The sequence below is a fragment of the Tiliqua scincoides genome, chromosome 13 (assembly GCF_035046505.1).
Source record: "Tiliqua scincoides isolate rTilSci1 chromosome 13, rTilSci1.hap2, whole genome shotgun sequence".
NCBI classification, from domain to species: domain Eukaryota; kingdom Metazoa; phylum Chordata; class Lepidosauria; order Squamata; family Scincidae; genus Tiliqua; species Tiliqua scincoides.
The window spans coordinates 6,417,397-6,444,952 of record NC_089833.1 but is presented as its reverse complement, the minus strand read 5'-3'; the positions used below and the strand labels follow the sequence as shown (position 1 = coordinate 6,444,952).

The 27,556-nt window shown below is 44.8% G+C and overlaps 1 protein-coding gene across 4 annotated transcripts in view; it reads left to right on the top strand.

Annotated features, from left to right (window-relative positions):
* The window catches only part of CLUAP1 (clusterin associated protein 1), a 58,425-nt gene that overhangs the window by 5,704 nt on the left and 25,165 nt on the right, over window positions 1–27,556 (top strand). For all 4 annotated transcript variants that reach the window (XM_066640714.1, XM_066640712.1, XM_066640713.1 and 1 more), the window contains exons 3-8: window positions 40–124; window positions 6,695–6,874; window positions 10,076–10,171; window positions 21,062–21,145; window positions 25,632–25,765; window positions 26,465–26,606. In XM_066640714.1, the coding sequence (XP_066496811.1) occupies window positions 40–124; window positions 6,695–6,874; window positions 10,076–10,171; window positions 21,062–21,145; window positions 25,632–25,765; window positions 26,465–26,606 (721 nt within the window). The remainder of the gene's footprint in view (window positions 1–39; window positions 125–6,694; window positions 6,875–10,075; window positions 10,172–21,061; window positions 21,146–25,631; window positions 25,766–26,464; window positions 26,607–27,556) is intronic.

The following is a 27,556-nucleotide window of genomic DNA, read 5'->3' as shown; positions in this document are numbered from 1 at the left end:
GGCAACATTCTTTTCACTCTGCATCTGTTGCTTTTGCAGATACGAGCCTCAGACCGATATCCCTTCAGACGTTGAGACGGAGCAGGATCGAATTTTTTTCATCAAGGCTGTTGCTCAATTTATGGTGAGTTTGTTTATTTTAGGGTTCAGTGTGGCAGAGTGTGGCCATTTGGTTCTCCACTTGGTTCTGCCTACGTTTTTTTTTTGCCAGTTGTACAATCACTCACCAAAAATAAGTTTTATGGATTTATTACATTGTTATCCCACCCTTTACCAAGCTGCTCAGGGCTCAACAAGCATACATGGCTTTTTCTCCATTCTAATGTAGCTTCGCGTCAATCCCTTGAGGTCAGGTAGACTGAGATAAGTTCATAGCTCAACATCTCTAGTGAGTTCCATGAATAGGCAGTGATATGAACCTTTATTTCCTAAGTCCTAGTCACTTTAACCACTGCACCATTGTTCTGGCCCCATTGAGGACCTTTATCTGCTGGGCAGCCCAATTCAAACATGCTGCTGCATTGACGCAGCCCCCCTGTGCTGGCTCCCAAGTGTCAAAAGCTTCCATAAAGCATGTTTACACCAATCCCCACACAGGTGACTTTAGTGCCGGGCGGTGCAGGGGGTGGGAGAGGGTGGTGGGATGGCATTCCAAGGGTGGGGAGGGGTTGATTCCTATACCTGTTCTCAAACGTGTCAGGAGAGCTTTATAAAACATAGTAATGGATTGTCTTCATCAAGCACTGAGAGATCACAATGAAACTTTGCATGAATGTTAATGTCGTAGTTCTCCGTTTTTAAAGTCTGATTAAACTCCACATTTGTTTCAGAGAGATTGAAGGAGGAAAGATGCTCAATAGGTTATAGCATGAGGCCTTTCCAGTAGTGTGGTTTGTAGAAAGTATCTATCCTTAAACGCAAATCTAGACTTCCTCCTTCTGAGGTATAACTTTATTTCCAAAACTACATCCAGCGGAAATTGTCCTGGCAAGAAGCAAGACATGAAGATTGTTTTGTATTGATGCTGTTGAGTTGGTATTTATGATCCTTTCCAAGTAATAGAGCAGGAAAGGCAACCTTTTTTGCAGAGGCTTTTGTAGCTGCAGCTGAACAAATTGCTCAGAACTTTGCTTCCCTTACAATCTAAGCTTGGACATTTTGCTATTTTGAGAAATGCAGAAAGTACATTCTTTTCCATTTTACCAATTTGGTCTGAGTTCTCTTAACAATTATTGATCGTACTGCTTTGTGTTTTAAAGCTCCGAAAGACTCGATTTTCAACAACACTTTTGGAATGCTATTCATTGGCTCCCTTGTGAAGCTGACATTGTAGGTTCCCTGTCTGTGAAGCAATTACATTTTCTTTCAGAACTTTGTACTTGCTGTTGCAGTCATAAAGCAACTTCCTGGATTATTAGCACTTAAAGAAATAGAAGGGAAGATGTTTCTGTGGTTGTTTTGTTAGGTCATATACCTTTCAGAGTGGTGTTCTCCTACATTTAGAAAGGAGAGAGCAACTGTCCCTCTTCACCCCAGTATGGCATCTTTTCCAGTGGCTGTTGCTGGTGTCTCTTCTGTACTTTTTCTATTGTGAGCCCTTTGGGGACAGGGAACCATTTATTGATTGATTTGCCTGTGTTAAGCCGCTTTGTGAACTACTCCTGTTGAAAATCAATATATAAAAATTCTTAATAATAATTAAGAATAATTTCCAAAAGTTTGTGTTTGCCCTATTTTTGGATATCCACAATGGCATTTCTTACCCTGTGTGTGGGGTGCTTTGGTTTCTTAAAGACACTTCTAGCTGGGATGTGAGCACTGCTTAAGTCGGGTTAGTCTTTCATGATTCTCCATTTTTAAAATTAGCACCCTAATTTTTTTCTTTTTGCCATAACTATGTCCTCCTCAAGGCTGTATAACTGGCTCCCTACCATGCTTCACGTGAACTTCAAACTCCTTGCCAAGCTTTCTGCCTCTTTCTTTGTCTCCCTTAATGATTTCATTCTCTCCAGTCCCTTCCTTTCTGCCTTTGGCCTTGGTCTTCTTTGCCTCTGCTGCACAGCAGCCTTCACTCCATGGGGTAGGCTTCTTAGTTGTAATAAAGAATTCTGGCATCTTAAAGGCTTACAAATTGATTCTGGCATTAGTTTTGTGGGCTAGAATCCACCTGTCAGTTACATGAAGTGTTCTGTAAGCTGAATACCTACATACAAGCTGGACTAGTTTGTGCATCCAAAGGGAGTGGGGTCTGACCACAAAAACTTGTCTGTAGGCCACAGTGCCTTTTTTACTTGTACTTCTGCTGTCAACTTGCTACTCCTTGTCACTCTTGTACCTCCTCATTCCGTCTCTTGGACGTCTTGTGTACTGAGGCATGGTCTTTTCAGCAGTGGCACCCAGGCTGTGGAATTTGCTGACCCAGAAAATTGCTGACCCAGAAAATTGGAGTTGTTGCACCTCTCTGTCTCTGTTTTCACATGCCAGGTAATAGCAGTGCTTTTCCATAAAGCTAACTGGATGCTGTTTTCTAGCCTGCTAGTTCTGCCTATTGCTGTTTGATTCTTTTCTACCCCTCTTATTCTTAGATTGATGATTATTTTTATTATGCGATGTGAATGTCTTTAAAAGGGTGGAAAGATGGGGTATCAATACTTGTTTGAAGAATAATTTGGAAGCCTCCTGAGCAAGGCAGTGTAGCTTTAATATGAAATTGCAGTAATCCAGGACTCGTCATTCAGAGATTTAAGGGGAAAAAAACCCAAAACTTTCCTGTCCCATTTTTAGGGAAAGCCCAGAAGTGAGGTTGATGATGCCTTCTTCACAGCTGGCAGGAACTTGAACACTAGTCTAGCAGGGCTTTCCCAAAAGATACTCGGAGTTCACTTCAGCAGCATTGTGATGTCAGTATATCTGGCAGGAGCGCTGCACAAAACATGAGAGTATTTTCTAAAATGAAGGAAAGCTTTAAGAGAGCAAAAACAAAGTCAGTAAAATTCAGTCAGTTTGGGCTGGTCTTTTGAAGCCAGATGGTGCACTTCAAGACATTCTAGTTGCTCTTATTTTGAGATTCTGCAGTGAAGTCCTTGGCAACAACAGAGTGGGATATTTCCAGACACTAATATATGTGGCATGAAAATCTTTTCTCTCCCTTAGTGGAGGGGATTTGCCACCTTTTGCTAAGAGTTTCTTGAGAATCGCAACCCTCCTCTGCCTCACATAGTTCCTACCTGTGATTTTAGCTCATCGAGTGTCATGCTGACTCTTGGGGGCAAGGAGAGAATCCACTTTGTAGCCTCCTTGGAATTTAAAAGGCTATTTCTAGCATTGAGATCTGCCTGTGAAGGCCAGCTGAATTAACTTTTTAGGTTTGGTGTTTATAGCAGACACTGTGTCACGTTGACAAGCCTGCTGGACTTTGCAATCAGTTGTGCTGCCCATTCTTTGTGTACTTTTAATGCTTATGTATTTTTCTTTTGCTGTAAGCTGTCTTGGTTCACATTAATGAAACAGTCAAGATAGACATATTTTGAAATGGCTCATGCTGCGGATAAAATAGCTTGGCCCTTGATTCCGATTTCTCCTTCTGGAATTTTTCACATCTCAAAGATCCTGAGGAGGCTGAGGCTTTAAGCTCTGGCAACCCTACCCAATAAAGAGAGAGGGGCTACTATGTAGGAGTTCTCCATGGTCGGAGTGTTGAAGTGGGGGGAAAAGGATGACTTGTTACCCTTCTTCCCAGTCCTTACTGGTGCCTTCTGCTTTTCTGTTGACCCCTGCCTGCAGCTCTCCCTCTAATCTTTTCTTCTGTTTTCTGACCTTATTGGAAGGTATAGGCCAGGGGTCGTCAACCTTTTTTTGTGCCATGACTCCCCAAAATAAAGTATGAATAAAGTTGGTCTGTGGAACTCCTTGCCACAGGATGTGGTGACGGCATCTGGCCTGGATGCCTTTAAAAGGGGATTGGACAAGTTTCTAGAGGAAAAATCCATTACGGGGTACAAGCCATGAGGTGTATGCGCAACCTCCTGATTTTAGAAATGGGCTATGTCAGAAGGCCAGATGCAAGGGAGGGCACCAGGATGAGGTCTCTTGTGATCTGGTGTGCTCCCTGGGGCATTTGGTGGGCCACTGTGAGATGCAGGAAGCTGGACTAGATGGGCCTATGGCCTGATCCAGTGGGGCTGTTATGTTCTTAACTACAGTTCCCAGAATGCCTTGCAGGTCTCTTGTTATCTGGTGTGCTCCCTGGGGCATTTGGTGGGCCGCTGTGAGATACAGGAAGCTGGACTAGATGGGCCTATGGCCTGATCCAGTGGGGCTGTTATGTTCTTAACTACAGTTCCCAGAATGCCTTGTAGGTCTCGTTATCTGGTGTGCTCCCTGGGGCATTTGGTGGGCCGCTGTGAGATGCAGGAAGCTGGACTAGATGGGCCTATGGCCTGATCCAGTGGGGCTGTTCTTATGTTCTTATGAGACAGGGGACCCACTGCCAGTCCTGCCCTTCCCCCGGGGCCCAATCTGCACATCTCCTGCCTCCATCACCTCCAACCCCCCACCTTGTTTCTCCCTACTTCTTGTGTCTTCACGACAACCCTGTGGCAGCCTGAGTAGGGCCTGGCTTAGGAGCTGCAGGGCAAGGTAGCGAGAAGAGGCTGTGCAGGATTATATCACGAACTTCATTTTGATAAAAGAATACCATAATTGGATTGGGTCCAAGCTCTCTCAAGCACAGGCTTTGAAAGGTTGCCGTGACCCCCTCAGATGAGGCTTTGTGACCCCATTGGGGTCATGACTCAGGTTGAAGAACACGGGCAAAGGTGCCCCATGATCTGCGGCTGCATGGCATGCCAGGTGGGGAAATACAGACTACACTAATTAACTAGATAAACATTAAATTGTTTATCCGCAGTGAAGAAAATGAAGCTAAGTGATCTCATTAGTGCAGTGGGAGAGCCGTTGTCCCCTGCAAGGCAGGTGGGCAGGTGATGTGGGCAGACTGTGGTGCCAATTAAGCGAAGATCTGATCAGCTGTAAATTTCATACTTGGTGAACTGGAGCAGTAAAGTCTGCCTTGCTGTGTTTCTCTTCAAGGTAATTAGGGGGCTGGTTGAGGCAGAAAGTGTTTGCTGCCCAAGGGTCATTTTCACCCTGACGGCATCGGAATGGTGATGGGCCGAATGGCTTATGCTTCATGTCCTTTTTGCAGTGTTAAGAGTGCAAAACTGTATTGCGTGACTGAAAGCACCTCCGTTGCCTAAGCTAATATATGGAATGGGAGTCCAAGGAACGGCATTCGAAGCTAGGGGTATGCCTATCTCCATCTGAAACTATCTCCATCTGAATTTCTCCCCAGAACTGGAGTTCTGAATAATCTGGACTTATTTCTGAAGCATTAGAAATCTTCCATTTATTTCTGAATTTTGTACGGTGCTCAGTTCCTTCAGCCTTTCTCTGCCTCTGTATCTATCATGCATGAACCTTTTTTGTATTGGCAACCTTCAGTCTCGAAAGACTCTGGTATCGCGCTCTGAAAGGTGGTTCTGGAACAGCGTCTAGTGTGGCTGAAAAGGCCAATCCGGGAGTGACAATCCCTTCCACACCGGGAGCAAGTGCAGTCTGTCCCTGGTCTGTCTCCCTGGCTACGGGCCTTCCTTCTTTGCCTCTTTGCCTCAGACTGTTGGCCAAGTGTCTCTTCAAACTGGGAAAGGCCATGCTGCACAGCCTGCCTCCAAGCGGGCCGCTCAGAGGCCAGGGTTTCCCACTTGTTGAGGTCCATCCCTAGGGCCTTCAGATCCCTCTTGCATGAACCACTGCAAAAGAAAAAAAAAGTTTGATTGAATGATATGTATGAGTACATCAAGATTCATGTAGCAATTTGTCTAGAAACTTGTCCTGAAGGGAATTTAATGGGGAGGAGGGAGAGAGGAGTGAAAGAAAAGGAGAAAGGGAGATGTAGCTGTTCATTAAAATAGTTTTCTTTACAACTGACCTTGGCGAATAGGTGGGATGCTTGCTCATTTGCTTCCTTCACATTCCTTCTTAAAACCCACTCCTTCTGTGACACCTTTGGCACCACACCTCTTCCCTATTTAAGCTTAAGTATGTGTAATTGAAACAATCACCTGTGCTTCCTTTGTCTGCCCCTACCTTCATCCCCCTTTTTCCCCCTCTGTTGTCTCCCTTGTGTCAATATCTATATCATTTATCTCTCTTGGTTCAGGAATGTTCTTTTAATTCTACGAGAACGTAATGCACTCGTATGTAAAGTGCCATGCAGGTTGATGATGCCCTGTCATGTCTTGTGAGGAAAATAAGAGATAAAAATACCTTTTGTGTGGAGCTTTGCTGATGCATGGGAACATGTTTGCACATCATCAAAATACTATACAAACAGGCTTTTGATGTGATCATGCAATTCAGTCCCCCAAAGCAAAGAGATGGCTTTTTTGCAGTGTTTTATCAATGCACATACACAAATCGATAATTTGGAGGTGTGGTGGTGGAATGATGCAAATTAACAAAGGAACTGGAAGCCATGGTGACCTTTGCACACTCCAGTTCCATATTGGAGTGAATGCCAAGCATAACAGAGGCACAGAACAATAAAGGAACAGACTGGGGGAATTCTGCAAATCCCTCTGTGAGATCTGCCCAGGGATTGCAAAAACATTTCTTGCCTTTTTTTTTAAAACAGGCAACCAAAGCTCACATAAAGCTCAACACTAAGAAGCTCTACCAAGCAGACGGTTATGCAGTGAAGGAGCTGCTAAAGATTACCTCTGTACTTTACAACGCCATGAAGACCAAGGGCATGGAGATCACCAATGTGGGAGAGGAAGACACGGGCAAATTCAAATTTGACCTTGGCTCAAAAGTAAGGAACGTGAAGTGGTTTCTTTCTCCATCTCATAAGTGTGTGCAGGTGTAATATTCTATTCGTTTCTTTAAAGTATTTTTTTTATCCTGCTTTCCTTTCCAGTTAATTGGCGCCCACGGTGGCTTACAATAAATTTAATATGGAGAACAATCCACCTTCAGCATCTGTGGGGGTTCCATTCCTGGAATCCCCACGGATGTTGGAAACTGCGGATAGTCTAATCCACTTAAATTTTTTAAAAGCAATTTGTAAACTGCTATTCTTACAATTTTAGAGCAGCAGGCATGCAGTCTCTGAGGATTAGAAGAGCGACTTTCTAATGACCCCCTCTGTTGGCCCTGGCACGCTGAAGAATGCAACATGATTAAACACTTCTGCATTGCATTAGGGGGAACCCAAGACCCTTCTTGCTTGCAGTGGCTATTCGTGTTAAATCAAATCTGTGGCTGGTCAAACTGTGGGTGAGAATGGCCAACCTGTATATATTTATTACGTCACCTCCTACCCTTTTTTGTTTTTGTGTCCAGGAGTGCAGAGTGGTGATTTAGCTTTGCATCAGCACTATGAAGTAGTTTGGGTGGAAATACAGTTTTTTGTCTGGAGCCTTCCGGCAAGCTTTACTGAACTTTGAGTTTCTCTCATCCAAAAACAGCATGCTAACTGCATCACTGCACCAGCTCTAGTTTAAAGCTGCCGATACCAGTTTTGTACCTTTGGTTGCAAAGACTTCATGTATACTTTCCTCACCAGGACTGAAAGGTCTGTGAGGACTATGCTGGTGTCCTGCATCTGTTTCAGCAACACATCCTAAATTTGGAACAATGCACAGCAGCTTGGCATGGCACAAGTAGGAGAATAATATGCATATTTATGAGCTGTTCCGTTTTTTTTTCTTCAGAGCAGCAATTGCCTCTTGCTTTTGTTTCCTGCTTGTAGGCATCCCGCAGGCATCTGATTGGCTACTGTGGGGAACAGGACGCCGGGCTAAATGGATCATTGGTCTGATCTGGCAAGGCTGCACCTGTCATCCACAGTCACCAGGGAAAACAATGGACCATAACCATTGTGGGTAGCGTAGTGGTTAAATTACTGAACTTTCAATCAGGAAGTCTGCAGTTCAACTCTTGCTTCTGCCATCACCTCACCTTTGGCAACCCAGTCTCTCTCAGCCTCAGTCTTCCCCACTTCTGGTACTCTTTGTGGTGGTGCCAGTGTCTCTTGTAGTTTTTTAATTTCTGAAGATAAAAATCCCATCTTATTGCCTTTTCTGTCCTGGTAATGAGTCTATGCATGATATACAATAATAATGCTTGTAAAATTATCTTCTAATTATGAATCTGTCAGTGGGGCAAGATGCCAACCTTGCAAATACAAAGCTCCTTTACGAACATGTTAGGCTCCAGGAGTCTGTTTGCAAGTCCTTTTATTTGTAATGCACCTTGGCCCCCATCTTGCTGTAGCTGTCAGTTCACTCCTGTTGTCATGATCACTAAGAAGTTGTCTGCCATGTCTGTTTCACACTCTACATTGTCCATTTCACTCCAGGGGGGCTGTTAGTCCTGTCAGTTTAACTGTGGAGCTGTTCAGATTGCTCCTGCGTGACTTCCTTACTCTGCAGTATCTCCTGCAAAGCGGAAGCTGGCTGAAAGTCAGCTGAACATTCAGAGGACCAGTTTGAATGTTCATAAGTCAGGGAGTGTCTCTAGATATCAAGGGGGTGGTAACCTTTTTCCCCCTTGCCTTGGCTTCTTCCACTCCTGCCTAACTTGTTTTTTTCTGGGGCTCCACGGGTCCTACTGTGGTTGTGCTGATCCAAATCTAAGGAGAGACGCACAAGGTCTGACGTCTGCTATATCTTTACTTTCACAGGGGGAAACTCGCACAGGGACTCCCCCTAGTCTTTTCTCTTGGAAGGGGAAGCCATAGTGACTGCCATGCTACCACCATTTGGGGCATGCCACTGTCTGTTGTCCTCCTGCCACAAAGGACCAGCAGCCCCTAGGCAAAAGGCAGACATAAGTGGTCATTGTGCCCCAAGATATGACAATGTTTGGTACATCTGTCTTGGCACCAGGGAATAATTGGTGGTTGCTACTGGTGACCAGGAGAACTACATTTCTCAAGGCTATGCCAAGCAATTTGACTTAGATTTTTCTTGTGCCTTTTATGAAGTGAGGTGAAAATGGACTATCTTCTCCCTGTGTTAAGTGCCTTAAGCCATTTCTGCCCAACTTCGCATATGTACAACAGGGATCAAATGTGTACACCTGTGGGCTGGGCAGAAATGGATTAAGAAGATGGCGGTTTCATATGAAATCTATAGCTCAGGTTGGCTTCTCCTAATTAAGAAAAAGGTCATTTTTTTCTTGCATGTGTGAAAACTTCACATAACAAACAAGACTGCATTTTCTGATTGGGGTGGATGGTTGTGTTGCATTTAAGTGTGATTCAAACCTTCTGAAATTGATTCTGGGATTATAATGGATATTAGCCTGTTTTGAGACAGCCTTCTGGGCCAGCTGTCTGTGTCAGTATTTTAGCCAAAGGAAGGAGCTCAAGCAAGGAATCTTGCACACCTCTGAGCGGGAAGGTTGGGGCAGGCGTCTACATCAGCACTTTGGGCAGCTTTTTAGGGAAGTAGGAGAGAACCAACCAGGTATGAACGCTAGAGCAAGGTCAGATTTTGCCCCACCAATGATGTGGAGCTTACATGGGGTGTGTGTGTGTGTGTGTGTGTGTAAAATATATATGCATATGCAGTTAGTTAAGCTGATAAGTGCTGTCCTTTCTGCAGAGAAACCTTGTGTGCCTTAAAGGGCCCTTGCTTTATTTTGCAAGCATTGGTTCTGACAGTGCTGTGGGAACTTTGGCTCCATTGCATAGTCCTTGAGGGAGTCTTCTGATTCAGGAATAAAGGGCAAAGCAATGTCTTCTGGCCATGGATGTAATGTCTGGTTCCTAGGGTTACCTGTATATAGAGTGGTCAGGCAGAGTAGGGGTGCCTAGGCTTTATACCTCCCTTGAACTGTCACCCAATCTGTCAAGTCTCTTCCCCCCCCCCCCCCCATCAAACATGTTTTGTTCCTGGGCACATACCAGGAAAACTCTTACAACTACAATGCTGACCAGGCACACAATTTTCCTTTCCATTTTTTTTTCCTAGAAAGGTAATGTTTTCTTCTGCTGCTATTTCTCTAGATTGGAGATCTGAAGGCCGCCAGGCAGCTTGCATCAGAAATCACTTCCAAAGGAGCATCTCTGTATGATCTACTGGGCAAAGAAGTGGAGCTGAGGGTAAGTGGGGAGAGATAATTTGTGAGTACTGTAAAACTTCTTCAGACCTCATGCTAGGAGTCTCTTGGCTGTGTGTCATAACTGTGTCTCTGATTTATTAATTCTAGCAGACTAAAGCTGAAGAGTTGTCTGGTCCTTTCAAATCAATGTGTGAACTTCATTCTCTCTTTCTTTGATTTCTGGTTCTCTCTCAACGCCCGTTCTCTTTTTTGTTCCTCCGTTCACCCTTTGAACTTTCCTTCTTCCAGTCTCACTTCTTGTCCAACTTCCCACTCTACCCCACTCTACTCCAGCCACTTCCTTTGACCGGTTGTTGCTTCAGTTCCCGCACTGCTTCTTCCCTAGGCCCTTCTGGTCCTAACAAGGCTCTCAGACAGAAAGACCAATTGCAGTCTCTGGGTGAAATTGGGTGAGTTGCTCTGAACCCAGAGAAAGGTAGCTTGGTGTTAAAGCACCTGTCTTGCATTAAGAAGGTCCCAGGTTCATTCCCTGGCAGCATCTCTGGATTCGTCTGGGAAATGGCCTCTATCTGAAACCTTGGAGAGCCATTGCTAATCAGTGAGAGCAATACTGAGCTAAATGGACCATGGGCCTGATTTGGTAGAGGAAGATTTGGAAGTGACAGCTAGGAGCCCATCTATCTAGCTAGACCCACTGCAGACAAAACAACGTGAATTGTGGCTATTTACAAGGACTTAATTCTTTAACAGTTGAAATAGTTCACAAGGCAGCTGGCTGGTGCTCCAAGTTGCCACCTATCTTGGTCAGCATGCCTCAAGAGTATGTCTGATGAAGCACTTTTGAAGTCCTTACAGCTCTTCCCTTGTGGAGTGGCCTGATCAAATCTTAGCTTTTAAGGAACTAGCAGGCTTTGGGAGAAGCAATCTGGGCAGTCCCTCAAACATCATGATTAAATAACCTAAGAACAATTGTTCTGGGGAAAATGAACCACATTTCGCCAGCCCTGTCATGATCCTTTCATTAGAAGTTTTTCAAAATTGCCCATTCCAGCAGGGACTGTGATGTCCTGCAGCAAGTATCTGTTCTTCATAAGCTGATGGATTGGTGTGTTCTGCAGGGAAGGCTAGTCTTTCAGGGTTGTAGCAGAAAATAGGCAGATTGTCTTCACTGTTCTCTTTCTCACAAAGGATGACACTTGCCTGTGTCTCATTAGGGCTGAGGCAGTACAATATCTAAAGAAAGGATACTAGGCCTTTGCAAAGATTAGTTGTAAGACACTCTCCCACAAAGCACTAGGTAGCCCTTTCATGTTCTATGCCTGGATTCTTAGTTTCTTACTTAAAATCAGTAACTTACTTAGTAAACCAGTAAACTTAGTAAACCAGAAAAAAACTTAGTTAAAACCAGAAAATCCTGCTCCACAGCAAGGTTTCGTTTTCTAGCTACTCTCTCATTGGTTTTTCTAGGTTCCAGGCAATTTTATTTAGCAGTAACTTGGCAAACCAATCTTCATAATAATGGCTTTACTAGTTAAATGCTTGCCATTGTGTTGGGAGGGGTGTGTTTTTAGAGCAACTGTAAATGGCAAGAATTGTTGGTGCTTCATGTACATATTTACATATACACACACCCCAGCCATCAAGGCACCCCTTGCTTCTTAAAGGCTGGACAGGTGTTGCCTTCACATAGGATGCCATTTATACCGATTCAGACCCTTGGTGCATCTAAGGGAATGTTGGCTACAGTGACTGCAGCAGCTCAACAGGGGTCTTTCTTGGAGATCCTCAGGATTGCTCCTGTGGTGATCTGCATGCAAAGCTGGGGCTCTACCACTGAGCTACAGCCCTTTCCCAGCCGTGTTTCTAAACAGAGAGCTTTGCTTTTTTCCCTAGTAGACAAAAGAATGTGCAACATTCATATGGGAGAAAGTAAAAAGTATACTTGGGAACGTAGTAGTTAGTAGTAGTAGTTGGCAACCTTCAGTCTCGAAAGACTATGGTATCGCGCTCTGAAAGGTGGTTCTGGCACAGCGTCTAGTGTGGCTGAAAAGGCCAATCCGGGAGTGACAATCCCTTCCACACCAGGAGCAAGTGCAGTCTGTCCCTGGTCTGTCTCCCTGGCTATGGGCCTTTCTTCTTTGCCTATTTGCCTCAGACTGTTGGCCAAGTGTCTCTTCAAACTGGGAAAGGCCATGCTGCACAGCCTGCCTCCAAGCGGGCTGCTCAGAGGCCAGGGTTTCCCACTTGTTGAGGTCCACTCCTAAGGCCTTCAGATCCCTCTTGCAGATGTCCTTGTATCGCAGCTGTGGTCTACCTGTAGGGCGCTTTCCTTGCACGAGTTCTCCTGGGAACATCACTTCAGGATTTGACACTGAAGCCTCAATCTCACAGTGCCAGTCATCTCTCTTGGCAGTGGTTAATCTGGGAGAGGTGTATAGGAGTTATTGTCTTCACAGGTTGCATCTTCACACACACATCAATCATTGTTCATGATAGTCCCAATAGTTTCCTTATGAAGGAAGCTCATGTTTGAAAAATATGAGGCTCTGTACCAAACACTTAACAAACAAAATCTCTGTGCCTGCAAGCAACAGCAGTATGAAGCAATTTATGTTTTTAAAATAGTCATGGGTATGAAAAAGATGGAATGCCAACACATTAGAAGAGCCCCACTGAATCAGACATAGGCCCATCTAGTCCAACTTCCTGTATCTCTCAGTAGCCCACCAGATGCCTCGGGGAGCACGCAAGATAACAAGACACCTGCATTCCGGTGCCCTCCCTTGCATCTGGCATTCTGAGGTAGCCTACTTTGGAAATCAGGAGGTTGGACATACACATCACGGCTTGTAACCCATGATGGACTATCTTCAGAAATTTGTCCAGTGCCCAAACACAGAAAGCACTGGAGTACAGCGAGTTGATCACAACATTGTCTTGATTGTCTGTACCAAACAAATGACAAAGGATGGCTATTCAAGAGTAAACTACTAGTTGTGGATGCAGCTGGAATGTCTTCATCACAGTAGAACTTTAGTGGATTGTATCATCTAGATCTTGGCTTAAGACTGTATTGTCCCAACTGCCATTCTTACCCTAAGCCAGTGGTTCCCAAACTTACTGCTGCTGTGACACCGTCACAACCCAGAAGTGAGTGGCAGTAACACTAAACGTGTCGCATAGTGACATCACAGGCCGCTCACTTCTGAGTTTGGAGGTTGTCACGAGCCTCTAAACAGTGGTAATGGGTTTGGAAGCTTGTGACAACCTCCAAACCCAGAAGTGAGTGGCCAGTGATGTCAGGATGGGCAGGAGGGTTGTGTTTTTTTTTGGCAGCACATGGTTTTTGCATGCTGCCACTTTGCTCTGAGCCTCCTCATGCCACAGTCTCCTTCCAGGGCTGCAGGCTGCCCACAATACCCAGGCAAGTGCCTCGTGACATCCTAGGGCATCGCAAAGCACACTTTGGGAACCGCTGCCCTAAGCATAGGAAGAGAGAATCCAGCTTTTGACTTGGGATGTTCTGCCTTCAACTCTATTTCCTGGGGTTGTCTTAAGTATAAAATCCCTTCTTTACTTACTCTGTGATTGAGCACTGGCAACTTTAATGCTATAATACCCTTGCTAATTGGGTAAGAGGCACTTTTTCAAGTGGGTGCTCCTTTTTTATTTAGCAGGGGGAGAGTAACAGGCCCTCCTCACCCCAGCTGTATCTTTTCTAGTGGCTGTCTGCTGGTGTTTTGCATCTTTTAGATTGTGACCCCTTTTGGGGCAGGGAGCCATTAGCTATTTGATTTTTCTCTGTAAATCATTTTGTGAACTTTTGTTGAAAAGCGGTTTATAAATACTGTTAATAATAATAATATCACCTATGTGGGATTTTGTTTTTTCATGTATTAATTGGTTTAAAATGATTTTCCGCTTCAGCTGATCAATATTAATTTTAGACTGTACTCTGCAGCTGTCTAATGAGCAGTTTCTATACAATATCATGGCTGTTAAGCTCTTGGGCCCTGATAAGCAACAAGCAACATCCAGCCTTCTTGATTGAGAAGGTGCTTATTTTCAGTTAACACCAATGTACATCAGATATATCATGTAATTGTTCCCGTCTTGCACCTGCTCTCCGAATGTCTCTGTCCCTTGGGTCTAATCTCACAAGTCAGTCTTTCTGTTTTTTTGCTTCCCCCACCAACTTCTATATTTCAGACGTTTCATTTTAGCATTTGACGCAAAACCAGGATGGGTTGTAAGTTTGATGACCAGTCTTACGAATGTTTACTCATAGCAAGCCCTGCTGAGTTGAGTGGCGCTTGCTCCTAGGCCAGTGTGCCTAGGCTTGTAGCCTGTTCAAGTTTGCGCTCAGTTCAGAAGGACGTCGTCCCAAGTAAGCGTACAAAGGGTTGCACCTCAAGCTGCAAAAGGTTTAACCAGGAAGCATGATGCACTTTGATTAGTAGCTCGTCTTCAGCTTGGGCTTTTCTCTAGCAGGCTGTTGGTCAGGCGTGATGTCTCCTTTGGTTGTTCCTTCAAATAATAGGAATGCTATTTGCACCCACATATCATGGCCACATGAAAGAAGGCTGGGTTTAAGTATCTTCTCCAAGCTGCCTTACGCCGACCTTTTAACACTCCTGCTTTTTAAACTTCTCATCTCATTTCCAAAGCACCTTTTGTGTGGTGTTGCCTCTGTGATGTTTGCATTCAGTTCTGCCAATGTTTTCCCCTGGCTTTGTGTGCAGTGTGCGTTTCATGTTGAGAAAAATTTTTCTTGTTAACCCAGTGCACCCTTGATATGTAAAGAGGGAGGCCTTGAGGATCCTGGATTCTAAAAGGGCATTTTGCCTACCTGTGGGCCAGTTAGCATAATTAAGATTCAGAGGCTGTGATCTAGGCTGTCTCTTCTGAAATGACTTATCCTGTCTCCGGATGTGCTTCTTGCCACCTGGGACTGACTTTGTCCATTTACATGATGCTTTGTTTCTGTACTGTGAATACTCTCTGAAGAAATCCATCCTTATATTGTTTCCATTGTTACTGGTCCAGCTGCTTATTTATTTTGATTTATTTTAATGTACGCTGTATGTCACATAACATGGCATTTCTAAGCATGGCATTGTAAGCATGCATGTATTTCTAAGCATGGCATTGTAACAAAATATATTATCAAATGCATACAGTTCTTACAGGCCATAAGTATCAATTGAGCCCAAGAGTTGCACAATTTAAAAAAGTGAACTGAGAGACACCAGCAAACACTGGTGTTAAAAAAAAAAAAAAGCTTTATTGAGATGATTAAGGAAACTTCTAGAGTGAATGTGTCCCATAGGTAAGGCACTTCAACTCTCCCTGGTAGGCACCCATATTATTTATTTATTTATTTATACAGGTATTTATATACCGCCTTTCTTTGGTCGTCAGATTTCTCCTCAGACTTTAATCCAAGGCGGTTTACATAGGCAGGCTGTTCTAAACCGCCGTAGGGATTTTTTTTTTTTTACAATTGAATAGTTCTAGTCTTTCATAGAACTCCTCGTTCCAGCTGGATTCCTTCCTGGGCTGGCCTCTCTCTGGCCCTTCGCCGCCCACGCTCCACTTGACGGCAACTCCTCTCTGCCACCGAGGGTCAGCTCATCAGTATATCAGCGTGTCATCAGTTCTCAGGTACTTCCGGTTGTTTCGAACTGGCAGCCTCAGAACTTCAGGCATACAAGGCGGCAGCTCTACCAACTGAGCCAGACCTCCTGCCCGCACCTTCACCTAATCTCTGAAGGTGGGAATACCACCCCCCTTCCAAGCAGGTTGATCTCAGAACCTGAGTAAGTTGATATGGGATAATGTTGTCCTTCCCATACCCCCAGGACTCAACTTTTGGGACTTGTAGAATCCCTGATTTCCCCAGTCATTTCAGCACAGTCTGCCGAGTGGCTCTGAAAGGGGATTAGATCAATTTATGTAGGACAAGTCCTCCATTACTAATTGTGTGCTACCTCTAGGTTTAGAAGCGAGATGCCTCTGAAGACCCGTAACTGGGACACAGTTGGAGGGGGCTGTTTGCCTACATTCCCCACTCCTGGGTTCCCAAAGGCATCTGGCCGATCCCTGTGGGAAACAAAATGCTGGGCTAGATGGTTCTTTGCCTGTTCCAGCAGGGCTTGCCTTATATTCTTTGGATTTCTGCTCTGTCGTTAGTTCTGGACTTCGCCCCAATACATTTTAATCCTGCTTTGGTGCAGTACGGCTTAGATACTGGACAACAGTCATCAGTCCTTTCAGATATAGGTCACACCTTTGTTCTCTATCTGCAATGAAGGTCTCAGTTTAACTTTTCCCCCCATGTATGTCTCTCTTATCTACAATAGTGGCATATTAGTTTTAACAGACTACTTCTCCTCTGTGAGCCCCTGGCATTTGTAGTGCCGCATGTGTTGGGATCACGGTAGGGATATCTAAGGGCGCAATCCAAGGTGCACCCTAGGCCAGCACGAGTCACCTATGCCAGCCTCTCGGTGTCACAAAAGTGCCGTAAAGTGTCCACCAGGTTTGTCCAGAGGCCGGTGCAGGGGACATGCACCGGCCGCCGAATGCCGGCGGAAAGTGAGTTTGCGCTAGTAGGAGGATGGGGGAGGCACTGGCAGGTGGCGGTCAGGCCCATGGGTGGATCAGACCCTGGAGGGGGATGGAGCCAGGATCCGGCACTGAGGCCAGATCCTAACCCATCCTCCTGGGTGGCCCCTTCTAGTGCCGGGCTACTTGGAACTGCACCGCTTCTTCAGGTGGTACAGATCCCAATAGCCCCATTTGGGGCCACCGCCGTGTTACCTGGGGGGAGGGGAGTCAATTCCCCTTTGCTCTGGGGTTGCACCGCTGCCAGTCCCAGCCCTGTGCTGGATACAGCGCAGGCCAGTCAGCCTGCCTGTTCCAGCACAAGATACGATTCGGCTGTAAGAGAAATTGCACCCACATAAGTCAGCTCCCACTTTCAGAAACTTGTTTTGGGAGAAGCCATAGCCATTTGAACTAGTATGGACTGGTGCAAATGTATAAACATGCTGTCTTTTTCTTCTCCTGCTCCCCATCTGTTCCTCACACTCTCTCTTTTCAACCTGCAAATGCTGTAGTGTGACCATTCTGATCCAGGTTAGGTCAAAAGCAGCACACGTGGAGGTTTTTCTGACATTGCAGCAATGACAGAAGTGGCTGAAGCCGAGAGGTGGTGACTCTCCAAAGGTCATCTAGTGAACTGCATGGCCGAGCAAGAATTTGACCCCAGGTCTTCCCAGTCCAAATGTAGCACTTTGGCTACCATGCCACACTGGCTCTCTGGTTCTTAAGAAGCTGGGGGGGAGGGAGTAAAGTGTTAACAGTTGCATTGTGTGTTAAAAGCACCACAGATACAATAATACTCCTCCCAGCTGCTTGAAGCATGAGTTGTGGCATAATGGCAGTTGGAAACTTGTCACCTCCCTGTGTGATGTGCACTGCCCTGATGCATCTCTTGTGTTGCTAGAAGGTTTCTGTCAAGGTGACATTTCCTAATTGTGAAGATGGAAAGCCTGCTGTTTGAAGACATTTCTAACACACACGTAGTAAATGTTAAAACATGGGGCGGGATAAATCTATTTAGTGCCCAGCAGGCAGTAGGAAGAAACGGGCATCTTCAGAGATTCTTTGGGTCTCCATGTGAAGCTATTCTTAGAACATGGGCAGTGCTGGGGTGAGGATGGTCTGCCTTTCCTGGCTTAAATTCCTTCCTTGAGCAAATCCCGTGCTGAAATTCAGTGAGTCACTGGAGTTTTTACGTGTTGTACGTGAGAACCATTTCAAGCACTTGTGATGAGTAATGGGCTGCAGTCATTGCTTGGACAGACAGCAAGGACGTTGGCTTCATAGTTGAGACTCAAGGCTTGGAACTGAGATACTTGGACTAGAGGTGGGCTCCTAAAGACATAGAACTAGGCGGGTACATTCAAGATATATAGAACGTAAGAAGCACCTGGCTGGGTCAGGCCAAGTGTCCACCTAGGCTAGCATCCTGCTTCCCACAGTGGCCTCTGGGGAGACCGAGGTGGGGCTTGAAGTCAATCTTCAGTGAGTTGAATCCCAAGGCTCTGCTGTGTTTGTGCAGGCTTCTTCTGTGAACCGAAAAAGAGTTGGGCTCACAAAAGGTATCTCTGCATGAATGCAACTTTCCTTCCGTTTGTGGGAGGAGTTTGAGTGAGTACACCAGTGAGATTGGATCCAACTCAGTTTATTGGACATTCACACATAGCCTAATGCAGGGGTGCTCACACTTTTTTGGCTCGAGAGCTACTTTGAAACCCAGCAAGGCCCGGAGATCTAGCAGAGTTTTTTTTACAATGTTCGCGCCATCATAACATATAACATTTATGTGTACAATGTATGTTGGTGTACCTTGCATAACTGCATGAGCCAATATTGCACAACACAACATAATTAACTATAAACATTTTTTGTAATTACTTGAGTTTACTTTGATGACTTGCACTGAAGTGAATCAGCCAAGGATGCATAGTCCAGACAGTAGCTGCTGACAGCCAGCCTCAAGCACACTTCCAAATGTTCATCAGTCATGGTGGAACGGCACTTGGACTTAATGATCTTCATGTAGGAAAAGGCTGACTCACATAAGTGGAGCCCTTCCTGCCTCAGGTGCTCTTATGTCCCTGAGGGCCCTATTGCCTTCAAGTGGCTGCAGCTGTGCAGCACACTCTGCTGGATGCCCAGGCCTTACCCTTAAAGGGGCCACTGCTGACACCACATCTACCTCCTCACCAGATCTTCCTCGATTCCAATACAAGTGGGGGGGGGGAGCAGATCTCTATACAGACCAGTGCAAAAACAGGGGAAAGGTGTGGGGGAGAGAAGATCTCTATATAGACATCACAGCAAGACCAGTGCAAAACCCCTTACACACAGAACCAACAGATGGAAGTTGGGGTGTGGCAGATCTCCATACATACTAGTGCAAAAACAGGGGAAAGGTAAGTCAGCCCCAGTAGAGTCAACTGGGCTCACTCCCAGGGATGCGTGGATGGGAGAGAAGCCTGCGATCGACTCATTGTGCTTCACGATCGACCGGTGGATCGCAATCGACGTATTGAGCACCCCTGGGCTAATGGGTTCTGAGCTGTCTGTGACAGATCAGGAGAGAGATCTTGGGGTGGTGGTGGACAGATCAATGAAAGTGTCGACCCAATGTGCGGCGGCAGTGAAGAAGGCCAATTCTATGCTTGGGATCATTAGAAAAGGTATTGAGAACAAAACGGCTCATATTATAATGCCGTTGTACAAATTGGTGGTAAGGCCACACCTGGAGTATTGTGTCCAGGTCTGGTTGCCACATCTCAAAAAGGACATAGTGGAAATGGAAAAGGTGCAAAAGAGAGCGACTAAGATGATTACGGGGCTGGGGCACCTTCCTTATGAGGAAAGGCTACGGCGTTTGGGCCTCTTCAGCCTAGAAAAGAGACGCCTGAGGGGGGACATGATTGAGACATACAAAATTATGCATGAGAAGGATAAAGTGGATAGAGAGATGCTCTTTACGCTCTCACATAATACCAGAACCAGGGGACATCCACTCAAATTGAGTGTTGGGAGGGTTAGGACAGACAAAAAAAAAATTTCTTTACCCAGCGTGTGGTCGGTCTGTGGAACTCCTTGCCGCAGGATGTGGTGACGGCATCTGGCCTGGATGCCTTTAAAAGGGATTGGACAAGTTTCTGGAGGAAAAATCCATTACGGGTTACAAGCCATGATGTGTATGCGCAACCTCCTGATTTTAGAAATGGGCTGTGTCAGAATGCCAATGCAAGGGGGGGCACCAGGATGCAGGTCTCTTGTGATCTGGTGTGCTCCCTGGGGCATTTGGTGGGCCACTGTGAGATACAGGAAGCTGGACTTGATGGGCCTATGGCCTGATCCAGTGGGGCTGTTCTTATGTTCAGATATTTCATTTAGCTGTCATCAAGGCTAACAGTCACTCATAGACCACTCCCCCTGCAAATTGTCCAATTGCCTTTTTAATGCTGTATGCCATTTAAGAGGCCTCATCTCTGCGAGAAACTAAACCTACGTACAACTGCCTTTGGGTGTATTCCCCCTCTCTTGTCTTTTCCTTGCTGTTTCTTCCCTCCTCCTGTCTCATTTTTGTTAAAATTTGGGGCCTATAAAATATGGGTCCAGATTGGGGCCTATAGGGGTGGTGGCTTAAATCTGGATTGGTACCCTGCTTGACTGCCATTTACTTGTTGTTGTTTTTTTAAATAGGCCCCTGTGGTGGAGATGCAAGATTTTGGGAACAAAAGCAGTAGAGTTGTTAGTTTTTAAGAAATAAGTTCATGGAATAGTTATATTTTTTATGAATTGGAATAAATTTCTGGTATATTGGGAAAATAGATCTGGACAAGAATGGCTATAATTTGGTTAGTATTTTCAGTTGTAAATATAATATGCTTTTACCTAATTATGTATGTGTGCACCTAGTTTATAATTGGTAATTGGTTGGGAGTGGCACTATGTAAAGTAGTGCTATCAGGGTGGTAGTATTAAGATTAGCCCAAGTTTAGGTAGTTGAGAGGAATACCAAGCATCTTGTCAATGCACGTACTCAAAAGTTCAGCAGGACTCGCCCCTTTGTAAGATTTGCTAAGGTTGGCAGCCTCAAGAACGCAAGGGAGAGACCAGAGGGAGTCAGGGAAAACATTTAATACTATGCCTTTGTTAACTTCTTAATGGCCTCCCTTTTTGTGAAGGTCCTTAACCCATGGTGCATAAATATTAGACAATGCTCCATTTGTTATGCAAATCGCTATGTCAGAATGGCTTGGCTGCCTGCCTGCCCTTTGGTGAATTTTTAATTAGAGGCTTTATCTTTTGACTTTTTCTACTGGATTTTGTCTTTCAGGACATGAGGACTGAAGCAATTGCCAGACCTCTGGAGATAAACGAGACTGAGAAGGTGATGAGAGTGGCCATCAAGGACATCTTGGTAAGAAGGGCAATCTTTTGATTTACTGATTTCATTGCAAATTGCTTGGCTTATTCAACATTCTGGTTCTTTTGTTCATTTCTAAAGTCTTTTAACATTCTCATCTATCATAAGAGTGAAACCTCTAACTAATGTACTCCACATGGATGTCCATTTTGAGAACGCTTGTTCCATGCTTCTAGTAGCTATCTGCAAAGTTCCCCAAATCAATTGGCATCTGATTTAACCTGTTTGCCTTGCATATATTAAAAGTACTCCTTGTCAGTTTTGCATGCTGTCTATATCTCAGAGTGCAATCCTAAGATTGTTTTGTGCCAGGACAAGTCCCTTGCGCCAACCCGGGAGGGTCGCAAAAGTGTCATGAAGAACATTTGCACCTCCTCAGCTGTGTTGGCCCACAGAAGCCAGATCCAGCCTTCGTGGCAACGGAGGAAGTTGAGTCCACGCCAGCCATCCTCGGCCAATGCAGGGGTTGGGGGGCGTGGGGAGGAGGCATTCTGGGTTGGGGGGGAGTGGGTGGTGGGCAAGACCATGGGTGGGCGGGGTGTAAGTGGGTGTGGGGCCGGGAATCTATATCCCCGTTCTTGGACAGCGCTGCTCGGAGCTGCACCACCTCTTGAAGTGGCGCAGATCCGAGTAGCCCCATGGGAGCTGCAGTGGCTCTCCCTGGGGTAAGGCAAAGTGATTCCCCTTGCCCCGGGCTAAGCCACTTTCAGCCCCAAACTCATGCAAGTTAGGATTGCACTGTCAAATATATTTGCAGTACCTAGAAATATTTGAAATGGATATACTGGATTAGGAACAATTCAACAAAGTACACTTAAATGTGGCTTCGAGGCTTGTTTTTAAGCAAATTAATACTTGTGAATATTTTCAGTCTCTGCAGCATATACTTCTGCACCTTGTTTACATTTTAAGGAAGGCAACAGTGAAGGCACTGAAAACTGCTGTCAGCTAGTTTAGTACATACCTGTATATAAAATAGAAATGCATAGCTCTTTCAGTGTGCTGTGCGTATAATTTCAGTGTGCTAAGTCAGTATGACAATCTGACAGGTATTGGAGAGCTGTGTAATTTGTTTTTGTCTATAAACTGTGCATTTTTTTTAATGAAAAGCATTATATAAATATTAATAATGTTATGAAACAGTGCATTTATAGGAAGGGAACATTTTCTGCATGAACATGTAGTGGCTGCATGCCATTTGTCATAGCGATGTGTGTCTTCCGAGTAATTGTGGGTTGTGATGGGGTTCCCCCCCCCCAAGTGCTCAGACTGTTTCACACACCCCAGTGTCAGGTTGTGGGATAAATCCAAATGAAGAAGAGATGCCCAGGCTGGTGAGAGCTTAGGACACCGGCTCCTATGGAGACCAGCACAGACCTGAGCCCATTTGGACAGACCCTGCCCTCTTTCCCAACATCTGCTTTAGACTGAGGGGAAGAAGAAGGAAAAAGAGGCACTCAGGCCAGGGGGTACATATAATACTGGCTCCTATAGAGTTCAGCACTGGTCTGATGAGAGTGTCAGTGCAGCCCCTTCCCCACTTTTCCAGGGACTGCTGAAGCTTTGCCCTGAGAGGAAGAAGAAGTGCCCAGGCATGGGGGGGGGGGGGTTTATAACACTGACTCTTATGGAAACCAGACCTTTCCTTCTGCCCATCTTCTGGTGGCATGTGTGGGCAACCACTGGCAGCAGTGCTGAGGCTTCAGAGTAGGCCTGGTCAGTTGGATTACCCCTCAGCCTGTGCCCAGCGTAATAGACCATAGACACACCCAGTCTCAAGACATCACTGCATACACATACACGTAACAGAATCTCAACAGCCTGCTGTGTCTTTTTTATTTTTTTAAAGATACATTAACTCTAGAAGTGGCATGTTAAGAGCAAAGAATCAGAATTTGGCAGGAAATCCTTAATGTTTTTTTTTTTCATACTCCACTTCTCTGTTATTAATTACTTCTCCTCCCCTTGCTATGCCAACTTCCGTTAAAATAAAATTTTATTTTTAGAGGCCATCAGGGTCCAATTACATGTGTTAGCATGTAAATATGTGCGTGGACCCTCAGTAATCTTTATAGCAACCTTGCCAGGTGAGCTGGTATTTTTGTTCCCTTGGTACATATGTAGAGCTGGGCCTAAGTGAACACACTTGGCCTCAAGCCAGCTGGTGGAAGGTATTTGTATGATTAGGGAGGGGATATCTATGATTACCCCCTGTAAAAAAATATTCTGATCTCAAAGACTTTTTTTAGCATCCATTGATTTTTCTAACTGGCAGCTTCAGTTAATTTGAGCGTTGGAGACATTGGTTTTTATTGGGGAATATCTATAACGTAGTAGAAACTCAACTGCTTCGTTTCAGTCCAATTAATACAGCAGATCCTCTGAAGCAAATCCATTTGATGATGCCTTGGTGTGAAGAAGAAAGTTCCTTCTTTCCAAATTAACAACTTTTAAATATCAGGGTTTTCAAGGGTGACCAATGCTTTGATCCTACATGGCACAGACGTGTACATCTGGAAGGTTTCTTTGTCTCTCTCACCCCTTCCATTTCCTTGATTTCTTTTTTATCGCTTTGATTAGCATTTGCAGGGGGGAAATTGTTGTAGGGCTTAAAAAAGGAAAGACCCAAGCGGTGCTTCTGGAATATGATTTGCACCAAGCAATTTGAGAGAGTGGGCTGCTAATTGGAAGTATCTGCAAGAAATCATTCTTTTGGTTTTGTGTCTGCCCTTCCTTCTCTCTGGAAATGATTTTCTGTGCCAGCCTTGTCAGGTTTCCACTGGGAAGTTCTTGTCGATTCAGCTCTCCTATGTGATGAGTTGTAGTGATTTCATGTGCACATAGTTCGACTTGGCGCCCAATCCTATCCAGCTTTCCAGCTCTGATGGAGCCGTGCTGATGGGGTGTGTGCTGTATCCTGTGCTGGTAGGGTCAGTCTTCAAGGTAAGGAAATGTTTGTTCCCTTACCTCAGGACTGCGTTGTGGCTGCATTGGCGCTGGAAAAGTTGGATAGTATTTGGCCCTTAGTTGCATTAAGGTAGAGCAGTGGTTGTCAAACTTCTTAGCACTGGGACCCACGTTTTAGAATGACAGTCTTCAAGACCCACTGGAAATGATGTCATTAACCTGGACATGATGTTATGGCCAGAAGTGACATTGGTTTAGACTTTAAACCTAAGCCACAATTAGTCAAATGTCCCATTACAAAGGTCCTGCTGTTTTTTCGTAGCTTAGAATTCAAACATTCCAGCTTAGAACCTAAAACAGAATGCAAACTTGGAACCTTCTTCAACCACACAGCTCTCCCCCCCCCTTTCTAGCATCCCATCTTCCCACCTGTTCAGAGCAAAGCACCAGGCTTCTCTCCCCCTGGGAGTCCGTTTGGCCAGCAGCTCTTTACCCTGTATTTTCAGTTCTGTATTTTGAATGTCTGCTGAGCTGAAATTGGCTCATGACCCACCTAATGGGTCCCAGCCCACAATATGAGAAGTATGAGGTAGAGCAACTAAGGGGTAATGCCCAAGTCTTTGCAGAAAAGCTGAGTTTTGAGGAGGGATTAGCTTATGATTTAATGGAAACTCCTGAAGCTGGAGCCCAAGGGCCTGGTATTAAGGATGATTTACTGTTAATAATTTTCGACAGCAGCAAAATATTACAGCATATTGAAAACGTCCTAGAAGACTGAAAGTTGCTACAAGCATGGGCTGTAGAGTTTATTCGGTGAAACTTGCCAGTTGTAGGAAGGCAAAAGAAAATGATGCCAAAGATGATGATGTTAAGACCTGTAGGAAAAAGGATTTTCTTTTTTGCATATTGAAATGAAAATGTTCAAGACGGCATTTATTCATATGATCCGTTCTCTTTTACTTTTTCGTTTTATTTATACATGCATTTGTATAATAGAAATAAAAAAAACATTTTCATGAAATTACCAAAGCACATTATATAGGCTTTTGTAAAAGGACATTGCATATCGCTCTTAACCGATTATCCGTTATGAAAATAGCTTTCCCGTGCACAAATAAACATAAGAAGTGATTTCATTGTATTAACATTTGCTTCACAAATGGAAGTATACTAACAAAGTATTATGCTGTTGTTTTTCCTTAAGGATATGTCGTTATGTTTTTCCCCCAAGTATTTTCACCTATTATCCGTTATGAAATTGACTTTCGTGGGTACCCATAAGCATAAGATGCGGTCACATTGAATTGCATTTGCTTTGCAAATGAAAGAATAGTAGCAAAGTATTGTACTGTTCTTGTTCCTTAAGGATATGTAGTTTTTTTTTCTGGATATTTTCATATGTCTATAATCCAAATATATTTGGACTGAATAAGATTTTTAAAATAATAATTACTATCGGGGATAAAACCTCAAACTCACAAATGAGTTTGGACTGGAATGTGGCTTGGGTCTGAACATGGCCCTTGGCAGTATGTTTGGAACTTGAAGCTCATCTGCAGTGTGTCCTTTTCAGGAACAGGTCCAAAAAACAAAAGACATGTTGAACAATATCGCTTCTGATGAAGCCAGTTTGGAGGCCAAGATTGAAAAGAGGAAATCTGAATTGGAGAGAAACCATAAACGACTCCAGACTCTGCAGAGCGTTCGGTGAGGACTGGCTTCCCGATGGTCCCTGGAGGGATTCGCATTAAGGGTGGTTAATGCGCAAGGCTTAATGCTCGCTGCCTTGGAGAGTAAAAACCTGAACTGAACCTGAGGGAGAGTGTTGTCCAAGGAGGGCTGCAGCCATGTCTTTGTCCGTCACCTACTAACACACACTCTGTAATTAGCCATTTTTCCAGTCGTCCCAATGAACATTTTGCTACTTGGAGCATTACTTGATACTTAAGTGTATGTGTTTCAAAACAATGCCCTCACCAACCCCCTTAAAAAAAAAAATTACAAACCCAGCACACCTTCTTGTTAATGGAAGGTGACATCTGTAGGTTTAGTATTTTGTTTCTTTGAGATCTTAAAAGCTCATACTGAAGAGATGCTGTGTCCCTACTTCTGGTGGAAAGGGTTTATGCACAGTCCTGCAAATCACACCTCACCTATACCTTTTTGGGTTTCTTCTGCTGCCTTGTTCTGGAGACCCCTGAATACTGGGGTTCTCTATATGGGTTGAGGCCTGATTCAAAGTACTAAGTTCGTGGCAGTGATCTAGAAGCGTTTTAGAAGTCTGGGGAGACTTTTGCAATGGCCCCCCAAAACTGGGGCTTGGACAAGGCAGTTAAGAAATAATCCAGCATCTCAAGTTCATTGCATGACTTTTTTCACTCTCCTCGTTCCTGTGTTCCCCTCCAGCCCAGCCTTTATGGACGAGTATGAGAAGATTGAGGAAGAACTGCAGAAACAATATAGCTGTTACCTGGGGAAGTTTCGTAACCTTACATACCTGGAGCAGCAACTGGACGACCAGCACCGGATGGAGCAGGAGAGATTTGAAGTAGGAGTTCTTGGATCATACAGGCATTTCTTCAGTCTTAATTTCTGCCATGCATGCTCCTGCTCATGTTTCTGCCATTCCAGTCCTTGTGTACTCGGTTTATCCTCCAGTGTCTTTCAACCCCTGGGGTTAACAGAGGCTTCTTATGAAATATTTGCTTGTTCAGTAACCGAGCAAGGACTGAAGAAATCCCTGAAGCCCTGCAACATCTGGCTAACTATTAGATGGACCTTGGTCTGATCCCCAGGAACAGGCCTCATGATTTTTGGTTCTTCAAGCCAAGATACTTGGGTAGTACCTGCTTCTTGCAACGATTGGCCTTGCCAGCCCATGAATTCCATTAGAACCCTGTGATTTTAGAAGGCCGACAAAGTGGGAGTCCTGTAGCCAGTCCTACAACCAGAGGCATCCCTAAAAAAGTAGCCTCCCTTTGCCTCTGCTTTTCTTGTTGGCAAGCTTTTAAAGTATGCTTGCTTGGCTATGCCCAGTGTTCTGCATATGCAAGAAAGCAGACCTCGCGTCAAATTAGCACAGCCGTTGGGCATCTCCCCTCTCACAGTTCTTCTGCTTCGTAGCAACTATTTGATTTCCAAACTGACAAAGAATAGTACTAGAAATTGGGGTGGGGGGGTAATTGCATTCCATCCTTAGTGATGCCCTCATTCCCAAATGGTCAAATCAGTGCTTGATGCACTTCCAAGTGTTGACATTTCTCTTTATTCCAACTCACAAACATTTCAGAATTTTGTATGGCTAAATAACACGGGAAGGGGATAAGAACTGCCATGTGACTGACTGTTCCTCTCTGGGTATGTTAGGACTGGCTCCTTCCTGCATTCTCTGGGGGAAATGAGTATTTTTGAGGTGGTGCAATCTCATTCCTGTCTAACCATCACTGAGCAATGGGCCCGAAATCTTCAATATGCTCAGCAGACTAAGTGACTCTGCGT